We start from the raw sequence: 18,220 nt of genomic DNA, 5'->3' as shown, positions 1-18,220 counted from the left end.
TCACTTAAATTAAATTACTAAGGTCCAGAGTGACCACCTTTGATTCATACTAATTTTAGCAGCTGTTTATGTGGACAAATAATTTGAAAATTTTGCTGTTATTAACATCTATCAAACAAGCCATACAAGCAGTGAACCCAGGAATATATGCATAAATTCTTATAGAAATAAATAATAACACAATACCTTTCTGTTTTCTAGGTCTTACGAACCATTTGGACTTGGTATTTAGATTTATCTTCTGCTCTGAAGTTCCAGCTACTGACATAAACTACAACTGGTAACTTCATTCCTAGAGGACTGGATTATAATCTTTTTTACAATTGTCACATTGTCACATGCAGCTCTTAGAAGTCCTTGAAGCTGCACAGGCAGAGAAGAGAGTCAAGTCTTCATCAGCAGTTCCCTCTTCACATTCCAGAATATCCAAATCTACCCAAAATGCACATATTTCTTGCTTCTTAAAGGGATTAGCTACTGCACTCTACAAGCCCGATAATCAGATTATATTATGTATATACACATCTTAAAAGCATGTAAAGAAACAATTTTCACTGCTGTCTTGCAAATTCCTAGATAAGACAGGCTAAAATTCCTGGTTGACAGAACCCAGAAATTGCTTTAAATATTTATATGACATTGCCCTCTAGAGGAAACTGAGAAAAATCTGTTTTAATAGAACTCTTCCACATATGAAAACATGAAATGTTGTTTTCAGCAGAACAATTAGTGTTTGTTAAAAACCATTTTCAGTATGAACATCACACACTGGTTTGGCTCCATTTGTCATCCAGAAGTTTTCAAGATGGAATTCCCCATCCTCTAGCCTAGGGCTCTGTATTCAGATAGATGGTACCACAAAGTTTACTGGTTAGCACATGTCTGTGCTTTTCTCCTTGCTACTAAAATAAAAATAGCCCAGGCTATGAAAATTGGCAAGCACTTAGTAATTCTTTAGTTATGATGGCAAAAAGAGACATTAGTCAAAGTGTAGGAGGATGGGAAGGAAGATTTCCCTGACATTTGTTTCATCAAATTGTTACCCTGCTAGTCTGAACCTATTCCAGTGATCGAATAATGCCATAGGAAACACAAGTCAAAGATATTACTACATTAATAAATTATTTATTTTTAAAAAAATTTTTGTTTGTTTGTTTGTTTGTTTGGATTTTTTTTAGGCTTTTTTTAAAGATAATCTGGATATCTACAGCATCTACTGTGGAGAAGGGTTAAAACCAGACCTTGTCACCTTGTCAAACTATAGAAATGAGTCTTAGGCATCAGCTGAAACAGTAATCTCTTTCAGTCATGTTTCAACATTTCTGTTTTATTTTGAAAAAGCCTGAATCTATTTTCCATCTACCTCTAGTTTCTCACATTCCTGTTAAAGAGGGTTCAGTTGGATGGGATTCCTGAGTCTTGGATGCTCTTGGGTGATGTTTGCTGCTAATAATCACCATTTGCTTTACTCTTGTCCTGTTTTGGAAGGTACAAGCATTCTTGAACTGCCCTAAATCTTGTGGCAATGACTGACAACTTACCTTGTCCCTGCTACTGGTCTGTTAAACATGTTTTCCTTTGGAGGCTCAGGTGATCTTAGTGAACATCATATATTTTACCAGAGAAAGAAGCAAGTACAGTGAGCAATACTGCAGAGTCTGTAGTTGATACATATGCCCTTCCCCTCTTAGCCCACATCTGATAAGAAGGAAACAGAAAAAGAAGTTTCAAGGAACATGTGATATGGCTTGGAGCTGGAGGCAAGTGTCACATCAGCTAAAAAACCAATGAGTTTTCCATGTTAAAAAAAAAAATCCCATCCCAAAAGCCATCCACTGCAACAGCTGTCTCTGTGATTATATACCTGTCTCTTTGCTGATCTCATGTATGTTTATTGTATTTATCCTCTCACTTATGTCCATAGATGGCAGGTTCATGCTGACAAACCATCTTTCTGAGACTGATGTTGAGCCCCTGACTGTGGAACTGTCTCCTGTTCATCATTTTTCAACCCTCCCTGCTCCTGTGCTTCCCAGTTCAGGCCAGATTCTCAGTGACAGGGGATAAGTGGTTTTAATCTGACATCACTGTTAATGCTTTTAGCTCTGAAGGGTCACAGTTCAGTTCTAGTCCATCTTCCAGGACAGCAACATCACACTCAGAGGCTGGTAAGAGGATATGATCATGGCCTACTTGCAGAGCAGCCCCAAAACACGTGTAAGAATGAGAATGCTGCTCACTTAGCCCAGTGCTGTAAGAAAAAATATTTGAATGAGGACTGGAGAAGCTCTGCCTTTCCAGATCTCATGGCACATCAATCAGCAAGGGTGGAAAAGGACAACCTCCCAGAATTCTCACTGCCACTCAGTAACTTAGCTCCAGTCACGTCTTCCTCTTGAAGCAGCTCAGAGCTTCTGTCTCAAGAAAATCAGTCCTTAGCCCACAGCTTGCTTTGTGCAAAATTCTGGGCTCCCAGAACATGAAGAGAAAGTCACATTTACAGTTTACAAGAAGCTGTGAATGACTGCACATGGCAAACTGGTGTGTAAGGGCACAAGCATTACAGAAAGAGAAGGAATAATGGGAACGGAATGTTCCCTGCTTGTGTCTTTGAACATCTGTATTTTTAATTATTGATGGCTAAAGCACTGTTCTGTGCTAGCAATGCACTGCTGGAGAGGCTGTGAAAATAACTGATGCTGTGGCTAAGGCCTCACCTGTTACTTGGCTGACTGGTGGAAAAAAGTGACGCTTATTTTGCACATTCCAGCAGTTTGCCAATTAGCTGAGTTCTGCTGCATCCTGACTGTACTTCTAGATGACCTGAGAGCATGGGATGCTTGCTGTGTGTCAGGCTGAAAATCCCACTCAGGATGTAAAAGGGATCCTGCTGGCACTTTGGTATCAGGGTAAATGACAAGGCACAAGGCTGACTCACCAAAACAGGTTGTTCCCACAGTGGATGAGCAGAGAGGGAAGAGCAGAGAGGGCAAAGCTCCCTCCCAAACACTGGGCTTATTCTCTTGTAATTACAGCATGGTCAGAAAAGCAAATTAAATGGAGAGGCACAGCTATACATTGGGCAGCAAGGCAGTGATTTCTAATCAGAACTTTCACAGATCATTAAAACAAACACAAAGCACAGAAAAACCCCTCTCTATAACCTCTGAAGTTTTTACACTCCTAAGGCAACACCACCAACCTCTGTCCAAGTCTTTTCAAGCCTGATGCAATGACTCTGAAAAGCAAGTGTGCAGAGGCTGAGCTGCAAGCAATTTTGGCAGATGACCCTCAGGATGTTGCCTAGTTATACATGAATGCTTCTGGGGAATCACAATTTCTAGAGAGGCCAGTTCTGTTGTTTGATGCTGACACTATGTGGAAGGCAATGACAGGCATATTGATCCCTAAATTTTTGGACAAACATGCAAACACATAGAGGATGTGAGTTATTTAAGTCAGTGGAAGTCTTTCCATCTTTTTTATGGGGTTTAGATAAAACTCATCTGAGCAAGAAGATAAATAAGATGCAAATTTGAGGCAGATGAGGAGTTCATAAAGTCTGTTGAGGAGGCAGTTGTAGTGATGGGATGTTGCTAATGGCCATTGCTACAAGGGAATGGGTTGTGCCTCCACAGAGGCTTGGCATGGGGACATTGAGAGGTATGGCAGGAATTGGATGGTGAGGAGGAGAAACTGAGTGAACACACGCTCAGATTAATAAAGCAAAGAGGACAAACCAGCTAAATGATCTCTGCTGAGTCTGGGGATTAGTGACCTTCTGTTTAAGACTTTGGCTCTTAAGAGAGGATTTGGAATAAAGCTCATTTCTTCAGAGCAATTTATTTCTCAACATGTGTGGCTAAGTCTGCTCATACCTTCCAGGAAACACAAAAGAAAGAAAGAAAAGCATGTCTTTCTTAGTTTCTTAGTCCTGCTATATTTTAAGGGAGAGGGAGGAATTCATACCCACAATCAAGCAGGGGATTTATATCCACTATCAGTGTAAAATACAGCAGCCGTGCTTCAGAGCAGACTGCGTACTCCAGACTTAAGGAGCACAGTGAGACTTAAACTGTGCCTTGCAAATGTTAGACATGCTTTCTCTCATTTTGCACAGGTTCAGCACACATTCACTGTATCCCAGCTCAAAGCAGCTCAACTGGATGAGAAAACACTCAACCAAAATCCTCACGTGCTGCTTATTTTCCATCCTCAGGACTTGTGCACCAGGCAGCTTGGAGGGCATGTCAGCACAGGCTTCTCATCCTTGCCCGTGATAACAAGCCCCAGGTCTCAACCTCCATGCCCTGATCCATCACTTAGCAGCATGAAGATTGGTAATACGATATAAAAAAGGAAACTAATTCAATTCCACAACAGGTTGGGGCTATTTTTCAGGTCAGTTATGAGAACTCTATTCCCTGAAACTGCATTTGGAGGCTTAAGTCTCCAGGACCACTGTATTTGTTTTTCACTGTGTAGTCAGTGCTGTTAATATTTTAACAAGAAGCTCCCACAGAAATGTTTGCACCTTGGCCAAGGGCAAAGGGACAGGATAAATTTCCATTATTTTTCCTATTAAAACAAAAATATTTCCTTGTGGACATAACCAAGAGAAGGCCCTTCTAACACCAGACAAAGAAGCTGCTTATACTGAACAGCACTTTGTCTTGGAAGCACTTTTGCTTTAGGAAGGAGGTGAGGAAACACAGAGCAATCAATCCACCTGGGAGGTGGGGGTGCTGTGAGACAAAGCTTTCTGTGATGACTAGTGATGGTTTTCTTGGGGTGATTTTTCAGTAATATAAAGGATGTATAAAGGAGATTGCACTGACAGGAAGATAAATCCCAAAAAAATTCAATGACACATAATCCTATCATAGGCAGAGAGATCTGAACCACCCTCTTCCACCCTAACACAGGCATTCATACACCCCAACACCCAACCCTACTAAGGAATGGATTTGTTACCCAAAATGTGGCCTGAAAGCTGCAGCTGATGTGCTGAGGGAGCACAGTCCTTGATCCTGGTTCCTCAGTATCCCATCCCCACACATCAGTAGGGGCACATGGATGCATTTTGAACTCACTGCCAAGTAACACAGTGCAACAAAATCTTGCCTGCGCTCCAGAGACAACTGCAGCTGCCAGGACAGGGACAAAGTAGTCATGGCAAGGACAGCCAGCTTCCTGAGGCAGTGACAGTGCCTCAACATGGCATGGCAGGAAGCAGTGCCTCATGGAAAATACAAATCTGGAGTGCCTAAATATCAAAGAGTGACCACATTTAGAGGGAAGGATGTTTCTCCCTGCAAGAAAATATTTCTATTGCAGGAGCAAAGCAGTTTATTTTTAAAAAATAATTCCATTCAAACTTCTGAGGAAAGGGGATCTCAATAAAAAAGTGCCCTGAAAGGTGTGCTCTTCAGAAAAAACAGTTTTCAAATCACACTGAGATTTTTGAGCAGCTCTTCTCAGACCCAGAAGGGATTTCACCGCTCCCAGCCCCAGAGCACATGCACTGCTCTGCAGGTACGGGTCTGCTCCTTGTCTGCAGGGCTCACAACAAGGGAACAAAGATTCCCTCCTGAAGACCCCTGTTCAGGGCAGAATCTGTCTCAAATTACAGCCAGGAACTGTATGATTTGTTTCCAGCACCAGCAAGAACTCTTTTTTTGACAAAGAACATCAAGATTTCACCCAGCAGAGCCCGGGACTGTTAATGACTGCCACAGCAGGCAGCACAAAGTGCTATGCACATTTTGAGACCTGTAATTTTGTTGGACATTTTGAATTGTCCCCTGTAATCAGCTGCTAGCTAAAAAGAGGCAGGACTGTGCTTAGAATGTTGATAATCACACATCTACTAATGCCATTGACCTGGAGGAGCAGGACTTTACCTTCATAGTTCCAGCTATCCTGGAGGCATGAACATAACATGTGCAGTAGCAGCAAGCACTCAGAAAAGAACTTGGCTCTACTGAAAATCCTCAGCTTCAAGTGAAGTAAAAACTTCGCCTTCAGTGGCAGCACTTGAAGCTCCCTCTCCATTGCAGGCCTGACTCCTGAAGGTCTTTCTCAGCATCTTTGAAAATAAACTGATTTCCCTGAAATCTGGCATGCCATCTCTGTTCTGGGGAGGAGTCTTGGCAACTCCCCCCAGGTCACTGACTGAAGAAACTAAGAAAGCACTGTGCAAAGGTACAGTTGTCAAAACATCTCTCTCTTCATTTTTTTGGAAGCAACTCCAGTTTGTGGGTTTAAAATAAGCCAGCCACTTCTCTGACTCTATTCCCACATATGGCAATGTTTGGTAATTTTTGGCAATGAAAAAGATTATATTTTGAAGGAGTGGTTGGGTTTTCTCAATGACAAAATTATAATAATATCTCATGTTTCTACCACACTGTCATCATTGGTAATGTATCTTACTCTGTTTTTTTCAAGAATGAATTTGGAAATCTACTTAACACTGATTTTAAAGATTAAATGTATATAGTAGCTGTGTCCAAGCACTTCAGCTATGCTTGATGAAATTCATAATCAAACATTTCAAACTGAATTATATTCATGACAAAATAATTCTTTTTTACAATGCTCCCAGGACTTGTTCAATGAAGCCCCATTCAGTTATGTTCAAGAAATGAAAGATTGATCTGTCATCTGCAGAAATACTAACAGCCTCCCTCCAGTAAGTGAGTAATAGCCCAAAATGAGTAGAGTAGATCCAAAATACATAGGAAGTTGTTGTCTGGGGGAACATAACCCACATATTTTGGAGATACAGTTGTACAGACAGAAGATAAATAAATAGGCAGAGTTTTGATTAACCTTTGTTCAGTATGCCAATACAGCTCATTTCCCTGCAATTGTGTTTGATAGACACACACAATTTGCTAACTCTAAAGAGAGCAATAATTTTCCCTCAATCACTAGCATCACCAAAAATGACACCACCTACATTATTCCTCTCTAATGTAATAATACCCTGTTAAGCAAAGAGCTTTGATTTTATTACTGCATAATGTTTCTCTAAATGAAAAGAAAAAAAAAAAAAAGAAAAAAAAGAAAAAGAACAAGTTCAGCAATAATCAGCCTATCTCTGCTGTTTACATGGAAATCAGGTGGAATTTAAATAAATAACTTTTCTTTAAAGAAGTCATATTCAGCTCTCCTAGCGAGGACAGACAGATGAGTGGTACTCACAGCTGGCTCCTCCAGGAAGTGTTGTGACGCTCTTACCGTATCTGACCCCATCACCACTCTGAGACATGAGGACCTGTAGGCCCACCAGGCAGGTGCCAGAACAGCCCTATCTGTGCAGGGCTGCCCAATCTATTCCAGCTCCAGCCATCTGCCCCTGCTTCCTCTAGAGGCTGACCACATCCATAGGACAGCCAGCAGAAGGGACTGTGTGCCTTCACCTCTTCTCTCTCATTTTCTGGTGTATTGCGTTTGCCCCTTGAAACAGAGAGGGTTTGGAGGGAAGCTGGAACTAGACCTGAGGTTACACGAAGCCCAGGGTATGTGAGAACACTTCTGCAAACCCTGCTGCAGAGGTGGGAAATGGCAGAGCTGTGAGACCCCCATGCCAAATCCTCCACTGTTAAGGGAATAAAACAGAAGATTCCCTATAGCGTTAGTGTGAAAAACTCCTTCATCAGGCAAGATGGGGCTGCCCTGGAACACTTGGCAGGTGTGGCATAAACACATAAGCAGTGATTTGCCTTGCCCAATCCAGCCTGGTGCTGCAGGACCTAAGTCAGTATTTTACTTTCACTGACCATGTGCAGGCTCCACTAAGTAAATCACACCACAAATCAGAGCACCAACAGCCCCCTGTATTGACCTGGAAGTGCTTCTCGCTCAGACAGAATAATTTGCCAGTCAGAAATTGAATCAGAACTACTATTTAGTGTGCTGTCCTGACCCAACAACACCTTGAAAACCCAAGGGGAAAGGGGCTCTGCTACTTCCACCATAGCAGCATTATGGAATTGCTATAGAAAGCCTCTTCTTGGAAGCAGTCTTCCCAGAAGGCAAGCTGATGTTGCCTTTTGACCTATTATAAAGCTAGACAGAATTATGTCCCTTCTGAGCACCCCAATGGAGAAAGCTACTGAAAGACTCCCAAAGCATCCCCAAGCACTCCAGATGAGCAATGTGGGAACATGGGGCTGGAGCTGCCAGCCAGCTCCCTGATAGGCAAAAGCCAGCTCTCCAAACTGGGAGCATCATCAAGGTCCCAAACTGTCATCCATCAACATCACCCTTGTTAAACAGAAGTCAGCAGTAGGTGAGGATGCTTTGGATGCCGAAAATAAAACAGGTTTTGAGTAAGTAATGTCCTAAATTTTGGCCTAAATTGGATGTAGAATATTCTAAAACAGGATTTTAAGAACAACGCTGGCCCCACACTACCAAAACTATGCCTTTGTAAAGTCCAAAAATGTAAGGAAAATGGAGCACTTGGTTCACATTAGCTGCAGTTGCAGCTCACTGGTTTAATAACAGAGCTTTCCAAATTAACAAGCCCTAAATTAAACCTTATGGGACGGGCCGAAAAGGACAGATATCCAAATATTTTTTACTTCATTGGCTATTATCTCTCATTTTGCATAATAATCTCTTATTAATAAGACAACATAATTGCTGCCCACTGCAAGCAATTCCCTTGTATATAGAAACAGTGACATCTGACAAAGGGGAAACAGCAAACTAACTGACTTTTGCCATAAATACTCTCAAATTTGGAGGTGCCACTGACTGATACCACCACAGTACCAATATTTATGCACTCACTGAATCACAAGCTAGGAATTACAGAGGGCAGTTTTCATACATGTAAAACCACAGAAGGTTGAGCTGCTCAGCACCCACAGACTGAGGTGTCACTGCTTTTATTCTGCCACATGTCAGAATTGGGAGTGATGGTCAGCCCAAACTCCTGTCACATTCACTGACTGTTGAGATCACTTCACTAGGACTTGGTTTCCAAAATAAATTTCCTTTTGGCAAGAGGGGAAGTATTTCATGCCCTCAGGAACATTACATTGTAACCTTAGGTATGAATGAATGTTTACATCCTCATCTACAGCAGAGAAAGGTTTCTGCCTTTGCAAAGGATAATGTCTATCAGCCCACAAAGAGCAAAACTGGGGCAAAAACTGATTTTACAGCATGGAATAGCTGAATTAAAAAAAAAAAAAATCACCACAGGAATAATCTATATCATTGCAAGGATCTTAATTTTTTTATTTGAACTCTTAAAGATTTCAAGTTTTCTGGGTCAGGAGACATCAGCAGAGAGCAAATGCATTAAAATCAAAGGGAATTTATTAAAATTAAGTTGTTACAAACTGGAAAATACAAAAATGTCTTGCTTTGAGAAAGTCTTAGACAACATTTAGCTGTCAAAAATGCTTCCCTCAACTGAAATAATTCAACAAAAATAAAAAGCACCTGTAAAAATATCTCCCAATGCTGTTGCATCTGTGTTCCTTTTTGCTTAGGAAACAGTTTTATACAAACCCAGGAAAGCTCCTGTTTTAGTGGAGCTTCTCTGGTGATTATGACGTATAATTTTTTGACCCAATGACCCCTGAAAAATTTCCAGTGTAAGTGTGAATAGCACATGTAGGCTAATTATCAATTTGCTTTTGTTACTTATTTTCTATAAGACTTCAAGAACGAACCCAGGGCTCTCTCAGGGGCTGGAAAGCAAAGATTAAAACCTCTGCTCCTGGACTTCCATCCATGGTGACTTGCACCATGTGGCACCAGAGGCAGCAGCTGCTGGTGGCAGCTTTTCCACCCTTACCTTGCTCCAGTGACATCCACACCGACCATCAGCTGTCCGTTCAGAGAAAGGATCTCATCTTTCAGGCGTACTCTCCCGCACTTCCCGGCCGGGCTGTTCTTCTTCAAGTCTGTCACCCAGATGCACCCGACGTCGAGCACAGGCCCCTTATGCGCCTTCCTCTTCTTTCCTCCCCGACGCTTCTCTCCATAGTCCCCCAGAGCAGGGATATTCCCAAAGCTCAAGCCCAGGACCTCATTTTTCCGCATCTCTTGGGCCAGGTACATGGTGCAGATCTCCGTATCCAAAGTCCCACAGCTCCCTGGCTGCAGGTTGCTCTCATCCAGGGAGAAGTTGAGCTGGATGTACTCGCTCAGCTTCTGGACAGCCGAGCGGCAGAGCTGCTGCTCGGCTCCCTCGGCTCCCTCCCTCCGGCTGTTCTGCAGCCACTGGCACAGGAGGGGGAGGAAGACCCCCGCGTTGTCCTGTGTGATGGGCATCGCTGTTCCTGGGCATCCCCTCACGGCATCAGCCCCAGTCGACTCCCAGGTCGTGCACAGTGGCCCCCCGCAGCCCCTGGGGGAGACACGCTGGAGCGGGGCTGCAGGGCCAAAGCAAGCTCCATCTAGTCTCACGGAGGTTTTGGGGGGGTTCCAGATGACCAAGAGCACAGTCAAGGAAGGATGTTCGGTGTCAAGGCACCACAGCCGGCCCTACGAACAGGCTGATGCTGTAGCTTGGCTGGCGGGCCAAGTTTGCGAGCGTCTGTGGCTGTCCAGGTCTGCCTGCCGCCGGTGTCCGGGCTCCGTCGGGAAAAAAGCGTCCTTCCCACCACGATCACCACAGCGTTTAGGTCCTGCAAGGGCGAAACAGCGTGGTTAGAACAGCCAGAAGCGCTGCGGAACCCGGCAGCCCGGGCCCGGCGGCCCAAGGCCGGCTCGCACGGCCCGGCCGCTCTCCTTCTGCGATTTACCACTTGAGGGCACCAGCTGCTCTCCTCAGCAAGGGAATAAAAGGTCACCATCAGCTCCCGACCTTGGCGGTGAAACGCGGATTGCAGAGCCCTGGGGATGCTCCTGCCGCAGCTCCAGGACTCTCACCGAAGCGGAGGAGAAATTCCTGCCAAACCCGCTCCAAGGGCCGCCGGAGGGGCACCGGCCTCACCAGCCCTGCCGTCCGTGCCAGTCGTTTTGGGCTGGGATAGGCTTAAACCGGGCTCTTCCCGGACTCAGCTCCCCAGCAAACCGCAAGAGGGACGGGCAGCAGCAATCACCAAGGGTGAGGACACCAATGGGGCCCTCCTTTTGTGGCAGCAGTGGCTCACAGCCGCCTTGTGGGTAAGGCATCAAAGGGAAGTGACTATCCAGTTTCCTGGGAAAAGAGTAGGGCAGGTGAATATCCTCGTTTTCTGCAGTTTGGAGCGGGAGGCACACAGGCAGCCAGGAGGCAGGGGGAGATGGGGCAGGCAACAGGGCGAGACGGGGTTTTTTTGCCAGGATCATTAGGATCTATGAAAGAAGAAAAAACCCTGACACTAGTCAAGTCTGGTTGACTGGATTCTTTCAGGGCTTTATTTTCTAGCAGTGGATGCTGCTCAGTGAGCTGTGCACCAGGAAAGCAGAAGAAAGCAGCAGCTACGGTCTTGCAGCCTGCAGGTCTGCTCTTGCAGATGTGTTTGAAAGGCTTGTGTTTGGTAGAAAAGCTGTAGAAAGAGCTTATAACCCCAAAAGAAAGAGTGTAGAGGGAGGCTCTTGCAAAATCCTGCTGCCCAGAAGCTGTATCCAAAATTCTGCCACCTCTTTGGCTGTGAGGCACACTACCTAGATGGACAGGAGTGACCCCAAGGAAGCTCAGGCAGGGACAGATCAGGGCCACATGTGGTGCTCGTACAGGAGGACACCAGCATCTTCACCAAGAGGGTGGTGTTACACCAGCGGCTCAACAGGGATAGACATCAGCTTGGGAAAGGAGGAACTTGCCCCCTGCTTAGTCAGAGGGACTTCTGAGTTAGGCTCTGGGTAGGAAAAACAGGGAAGAAAAGGGGAAGAATAAAGACAGAAACTGCCCAGGCACATGTCTAAAACAAGAGGTGATAATACAGACATGGACTGGCTAGGAGATAAGATTAAATCCTCCGAACATTTTAAATACCTAATGCAACACTGCTGAATATGTGGGGGTTTTATTAACACAGACCTTAAGTCTTATTTAAGATCTCATGTTTAAGACAAAAGCAATGATTTAATTGACATAACTGGAACTTGCTGTAGTAAAACCTAGATCTGGAATACTGATCTAAAAATGCATAGCTTATATGTGGACTAACAAAAAGAAAGTAGAGGCAGAATCCCTTGGCACAGAGGATGATGTGAATATTTTCTCCGAGGTCCAGAACAAAGGGGAGGAAGAACTGAAATTATCCGGTTAACAATAAAGGTGGAAAGCACAAGACAATACAAATACAGGGGAGGGCACAACAAACACTAAACCAAGAACCTGATAACAGCTGACACAATGGTAATAGGAAAGTGCAAGCATGAGATATCTGCTAGGAAAGGAGAGCAGTAGGAGATAGAAAGTCCTGGTGCCTTCAGAGCAACATTCTCACATAATGGATGGGGTCAAGTAATCAGCAGGGAAGTGCCTCCAGAGAGAGGTGTGTTGAGGGTAAGAAGGTGGAAAGAAACTCATGTAAGAATGCCTGTAAAATCAAGGGATTGGGAGCAGAAAAACAGAAATGCCTGGCTTCAGTGGATAAAAAAAAAAAAAACAAACTGCTAATAGAAAATTCATGGAAAAGAGTCTAAAGGAAAAAGAAATCAAGGTGAGCTGTAGTTTCTCGAAGAAACAATATTTTGTGCTTAAAAGGCACAGGAACAATAGCATCTCAATGAAGAAGGATCAGAAGACTTGGCAGCATCATGAGCTTTTCATTTTCCTCAAAGACAAGAAGAAAGAACACTAAAAGGTTACTGAGCACAAGTTTGAAAAAATAGTGTGAACACATAGGCAAAAATGATAGAAACATAAGGGCATAAAAATGAAGTAAAACTTGCAGAAGATAAAAAAAAGTTACCCTTTATATGCATATTAATACCAAGAAGGCAATCCGGAAGAATATTGCTCAGAGAGAAAGTTATTGAAAAATGACACCAAAAGATGCAACACTGGTTTGAGTTTTGCTTTAGTCCTTGTTAAAATTACCAACTATACACAGGGAATTAGTACACAGTATGGCACAATATCACTACAGAGGCATACTGTCCTCTTCTCTGCCTGTTCCAGAGTAAGAGATCAGTCAAAGTCAGGCATTTCCAGTCCAGCAGAGTGGGATAAACCATCATTTAAATTTCCTACAAAACCAGCTAAAACCATCTCAGATACTGTTGGTCACTTGTGAGAACTCAAACAAGTAAGGGGCCAGAATTAAGGACAACAGTAAATGCAGTGGCATTCAAGGGTAGGAAGAGAAGCAGCAGAAAAATGTGACATCAGTCAATCTGGCATCAATCATCCTAAAAACTCCAAATCAAACAGAGAAATAGTTTGCATGTTTGTGGAAGAGAACAAAAATCTAAGGAGTAGCAGACACAGGAGAGGCAAGAATAAAATAATGTGAAATCAAATTAATTTCTTTTTATAATGGAGAAGTTGTTGGATGTCATTTATCTGGGCTTTATTACAGCTTTTGTCACTGTCTCAAACAACTTTCTCATAAATGTACTAGGGAAATATGATTAAACGAGACTACTATAAATCCATACCCAGGGAGTAGTCATTAATGACATTCTGTGAAAACAGAAGGACATTGCAAGTGGAGCGCTGCTGGATCTGTACAGTCTGGTTCTGCTCAGCACATTCATTAGTGACCTGGACAATGAAAGTGAGTAAACATATTAAGTCTGCAGATTACACAAAGCTGGGCGTGTCTGCAGACACACTGGAGAACAGGATTAGCATCTAAAACAGCTTGGCAAAAATCGGAAAAACATACTCTGAAAATTAGGGTAAAGTTCATCAAGGACAAATGCAGATTAGTACAAAAGGAATATCTCACTTAGAAAGGGTTGGCTATGTGGCAAATCTTTTGCAAGAGATGCAGCATTTTCACAGAATCACAGAATGGATTGGGCTAGGAAGGAATGTCGTCCTAAACCCCCCTGCCATGGGTAGGGACACCTTCCACCAGACCAGAGCCCTGTTCAGCTTGGCTTTGAACCTTTTCCAGGGTTTATAGGGAATCATTCCTGTCAATCTCCTGCTGTTGGAGAAAAACAAGGGTCATTGTCCCAGGATGTGTCAGTGGGGATAAAGCCAACAAGGCACATGAAGTATTTCTGTAGATTCACAAAGGTCTCAGCAGCAAAACTGCCCCATTGGAGCAGAGCTCTGACATGACTTGCCAGTCTTGAAAGTGTGACTTACTAGGAAATAAAAAATCAGGGCCTGCTAAAAAGGAGAAAGTATTGCAGGTAGGGTGTGAGAGCACAAGTTAAAGGTCCTCATGTATTTTAAAATGCCCCACAGTGACCATGAGGAGGAAAGTCATCTATTCCTCTTGTCCATGATGGAGTAATGTATGTGAATCACATCCAAATAGATTTAGGGTAGTGGTTAGGTAACACTCAGAAGTGTTAATATCAAGGCACTGGAGAACATCATCTCAGGTTCTGGAGTCTCCATCACTCATGGTCTCTGCAGAAGGTCAGACATCTGCCATAAACAATGATTAGAGCCAGTATGTCTTGGGCTGTGGAAACAGTACATGTCACCATTTCAATCCCTGTAACTTTTACTTCCTTCAACATAATTTTCTGTCCTTGTGAGAATAAAGTAAGGTGTTATTTAATGGATAATATCCTGTGCGTTATGTCAATGACACCCTCGTGACAATGACATTCTTTGTTTTAACAGCAAATTTTGGTACAGCTCTCAGTGACCATACAGGGCTCAGAACCATTCAAGCTCTAGAGAAGATTAGAACAGATCACTCTTTGAGGCCCTTTTTGCCTAACAATTTAATGAGTTTTGCTGTCAGCTGTTCATCGGTTTTGACATTGGGCATACATATTATGGACTGTCTTTTCACAGCTATCCCCAGATCAGAAGCACTGCCAGGGTCTCCAGCCTGGAGATCTTGGGGCTCCTTGAAACCAGCTCAGAGTTCTAGCTCAAGTCTCCAAATCTCCTGTGCATTGGCAAAGGGCACTGATGTTGACTTCAGCTTCAATCCTGCAGTTAGCTGGCTGGAGCATTCAAAGGCGTCTGCATTCCACGCAAAACTCATCCATCATTCATTTAGCAGCATTGCTGGAGGGCTCTCCCCCTCCATACACACACATCCCTCCAGAGATGGAGGATGACGGCCTCCTCCACGCTGCCGGAGGCAGGCAGCCTTCAAAACCCCATTCCTTCTCCCCACAGGAGAAGCTGCGGGCATCAATACGCTGCAGGTTGCCTGTCTACGCCCCTGAGCTCACTGCAGAGCCACGGCAGACACTTAAATTAATCATGTAGGTAATTATACAGTACTTTCAAGGGATTTGATATTCTCAAACAAAACCTTCTGGCTTTGGAAAAATTACTCCAGACAATAAATAGGAAATACTCCTTCCAGATGTAACAGACAACATAGCGCTGAGCTGAATACCTCTGTGCTGGTGAGAAGAGTGGTTCAGGTGTCTACTGCCAATGGAAGCAAAAAATAGAAAGATGGTAAGCTGTTCATGAAGGGAAAATATAGACCTGCCTGATAAAAATTGAAACCTTAACGCTAAGAAGAAATTTATTTTTACTCTTGACTTCCACAAAATAGACTCAAGACCTATATGAGAAAATTTCATGGAGTCACCACCACCTTGCTTGCTTTCTGTAGGTGACAGATCTGCCAGACCACCCCACCTGCCTAGCATCAAGTACAGACCTATGTGCAAATTACTCTAATTTTATGCCCACCCCAGAATTGCCTAGACTTGTCTGGAGTGAAACAAGCCAGAATTGGGATTGAGCAGCCCCCTGGGCCCTAAATCCCCTGTCCTGTGAAAAAGAATCCCTGTTCCTAGGGACAACTTTCCACCAAAGAGATTTTGTCCTGGTTGCTCTGAATCCCTCTGAGGCTACTGATTCACACTCTCTGGTAATTAAATCTCCCATCTTAGGTAGATCTCAGTAGCGTTGTCTATTGAGATTTTTCATTAGCAGTTTCAAGGATAAAGTGAACTAAGATTTTTCAGATAGGATGTTTGCAAGCACAGAACATCTCAACTGGGAAAGTAGTGGGGAGGGAAATGTCAATTAATATACTGAATGTGATATGGAAACAATATTAGTCCTGTTCAAATAGAAGGACCATGGTGGTGCAGAGATAGCATGACCACTCAGTTTGAGGAGGACCCACAAAGTGGATCAGCCTTTCATGGGATTTAATCTTAAAGAGACTCTCACCATGCTAACTGGCTTTAGGGCTCAGGCTTACACCCACTGCTGTGGCAGGCCATGGACTGAACCCAGAGCCAACCCACTGCACAGGCAAGGTGCTCACCTTTGCAAGAAGAGAAGCTTTTGGGCCAGATGCTCTCAGAGGAACAAAAAGATGCTGCAAAAACCTTGATAGAAGCATGGTCCCCTCTTACCCAGCAGTGCCAACTGCCAAGTCCCACTCCATCCCATCCAACCACCAAACAACCAGCCACTTTGTATGGCTGCAGCCTGGGTGCATCCTTCTTCCCAAAGGTGTGCCAGCACCTGGTGAGCAGAGCTGCCTAGTCCCCTTCCTTGTGCCACCAGCAACAAAGATCCTCCTGGGCATCACCAAATCCAGACTCCAGATATCACAGCAAATTTTTCATGGTCTAATCAATAAAACTCATCAAATTTCAAATAGAAGAACACTTACATCTCTTATATTTTGCTGGAATGCTGCCCCAACACTTTGCATAATTGGAAATAGTCTGTATTCTGGCTTAAATGTACACATAATCAGTTTATACACACAGACATGCAGCTTCTACAGCTCTCCACTCTTCTTAGTGTTTATCAACTCTTCTCACCTTCATCCCTGGAGTATTTACAACCAGAAAAATCAGCTTTTACCTGCCCTTGTTCCACCCAGCACACCCATATAAGTTGTGCTCTCAAAGGCTGAAATACCACCCAAGTAAATAAACTATCTTCTTCTCCATTCTTCAGTGGAAGTTTATTGTTTTTATGTATTATGTATTTATGGCTCAGGAAGTAACACACTTTCTTCCTTCATCTCCAGCCTTTTAGTCCAAAATACCAAGTTAAACATACACGATGTAGATGAAGAGAGAATGTTTCTTTGAGGCTTTCTTAAGGCAGCACAAAAGCAGCCTTAAATGATTGCTTATGGAAAAATAAGAATATTTTCTTTAAAAAAGTTGAGGCTGGAACTGTCAAAAAGCATATGTGGATATTCAGTGCATAAACAATAACCTTATTTCTTTTCTGACAAATTGAGCTTTTTCTTCCTATGTTGTCCTCAAAGGAATTATGTAAAGAGCTCAAATAATAGCTTTCTCATAGGGGGAAACAGAAATGCAGAGGGTCATTAAAATGTCCCATTACTGATTTTTAAAAGGTGATTTGTGCAAATGGCCAAGACCCAATCCTCAAGGATAACCCCTTTGGCATTTCCAGCCTGGCCTAAACTTCCAGAAAAACATACATACAGTTATTCCAAAAATTGTTTTCATCCCCTGAGTGAGATCACTTTATAATTGCTTTAAAGGTTATGTTTGACATATACCGTAAATCTTTTTATATATAGATGAAAGCATTGTACTTGTTTTCCTAAAGTCATCTGGGCGTTTCAGCACCAGAGAAATAAATCCACTACCAGCAAAAGACATTCATTTACTAATTTCTGTTCAAGTGTAGTTTCTACTTACTAGTTAGAAAGTAATAGGAAAAAAAAAAAGTAACAATAGGGAAAAGCCCATATTGAAACTGCATTGAGGTTTTTCACTAAAAGACATGCTATTGTCCAAAGATGGTTTTGCTGTAATGAATGGTCTGAGGTCAGAAATCCTTCAGGACAGCAGCAAATCTGTTTTATTCTGGATTACCCAGTGGTACAAATCAGATCCAGGCACATGGTTATGTTTCTGCTGAATTAGCCAGAGTGCACATTTACAGGTCAGCTTTATGCCAGCCATAGGAAGACTTCTGATATTTGACCTGGCAATAAAAATTTAAATCTTACACTGGGAGGCTTTGAGAGATTTTGAACAAATTTGAATTGACAGCAAGTTTTATAGCAGTCAGCATTTTATATTTCATGGCCTCAATACTTTTAGTACAGCTGTAGGAGCCCTAAAGCTGGATTTTCTGCACAGTCAAACCACAGCCTCAGGTTTGACCTTCACACAAGTAACCAACAGAAATACAGGAATATTA

At 43.1% G+C, this 18,220-nt stretch overlaps 1 protein-coding gene across 3 annotated transcripts in view; it reads right to left on the bottom strand.

The window, feature by feature from the left end:
- PDZD2 (PDZ domain containing 2) overlaps window positions 1-18,220 on the bottom strand; it is a 201,833-nt gene that overhangs the window by 126,911 nt on the left and 56,702 nt on the right. For all 3 annotated transcript variants that reach the window (XM_014256982.2, XM_005527996.3, XM_014256983.2), the window contains exon 3: window positions 9,824-10,658. In XM_014256982.2, the coding sequence (XP_014112457.2) occupies window positions 9,824-10,302 (479 nt within the window). In that variant the 5' untranslated portion in view covers window positions 10,303-10,658. The remainder of the gene's footprint in view (window positions 1-9,823; window positions 10,659-18,220) is intronic.

Source organism: Pseudopodoces humilis, chromosome 4 (assembly GCF_049639895.1).
Source record: "Pseudopodoces humilis isolate 2021_Gansu_Grassland_sample_001 chromosome 4, ASM4963989v1, whole genome shotgun sequence".
NCBI lineage: Eukaryota > Metazoa > Chordata > Aves > Passeriformes > Paridae > Pseudopodoces > Pseudopodoces humilis.
Note: the sequence above shows the minus strand (reverse complement) of the source record. Positions and strands in the feature narration are given on the sequence as shown.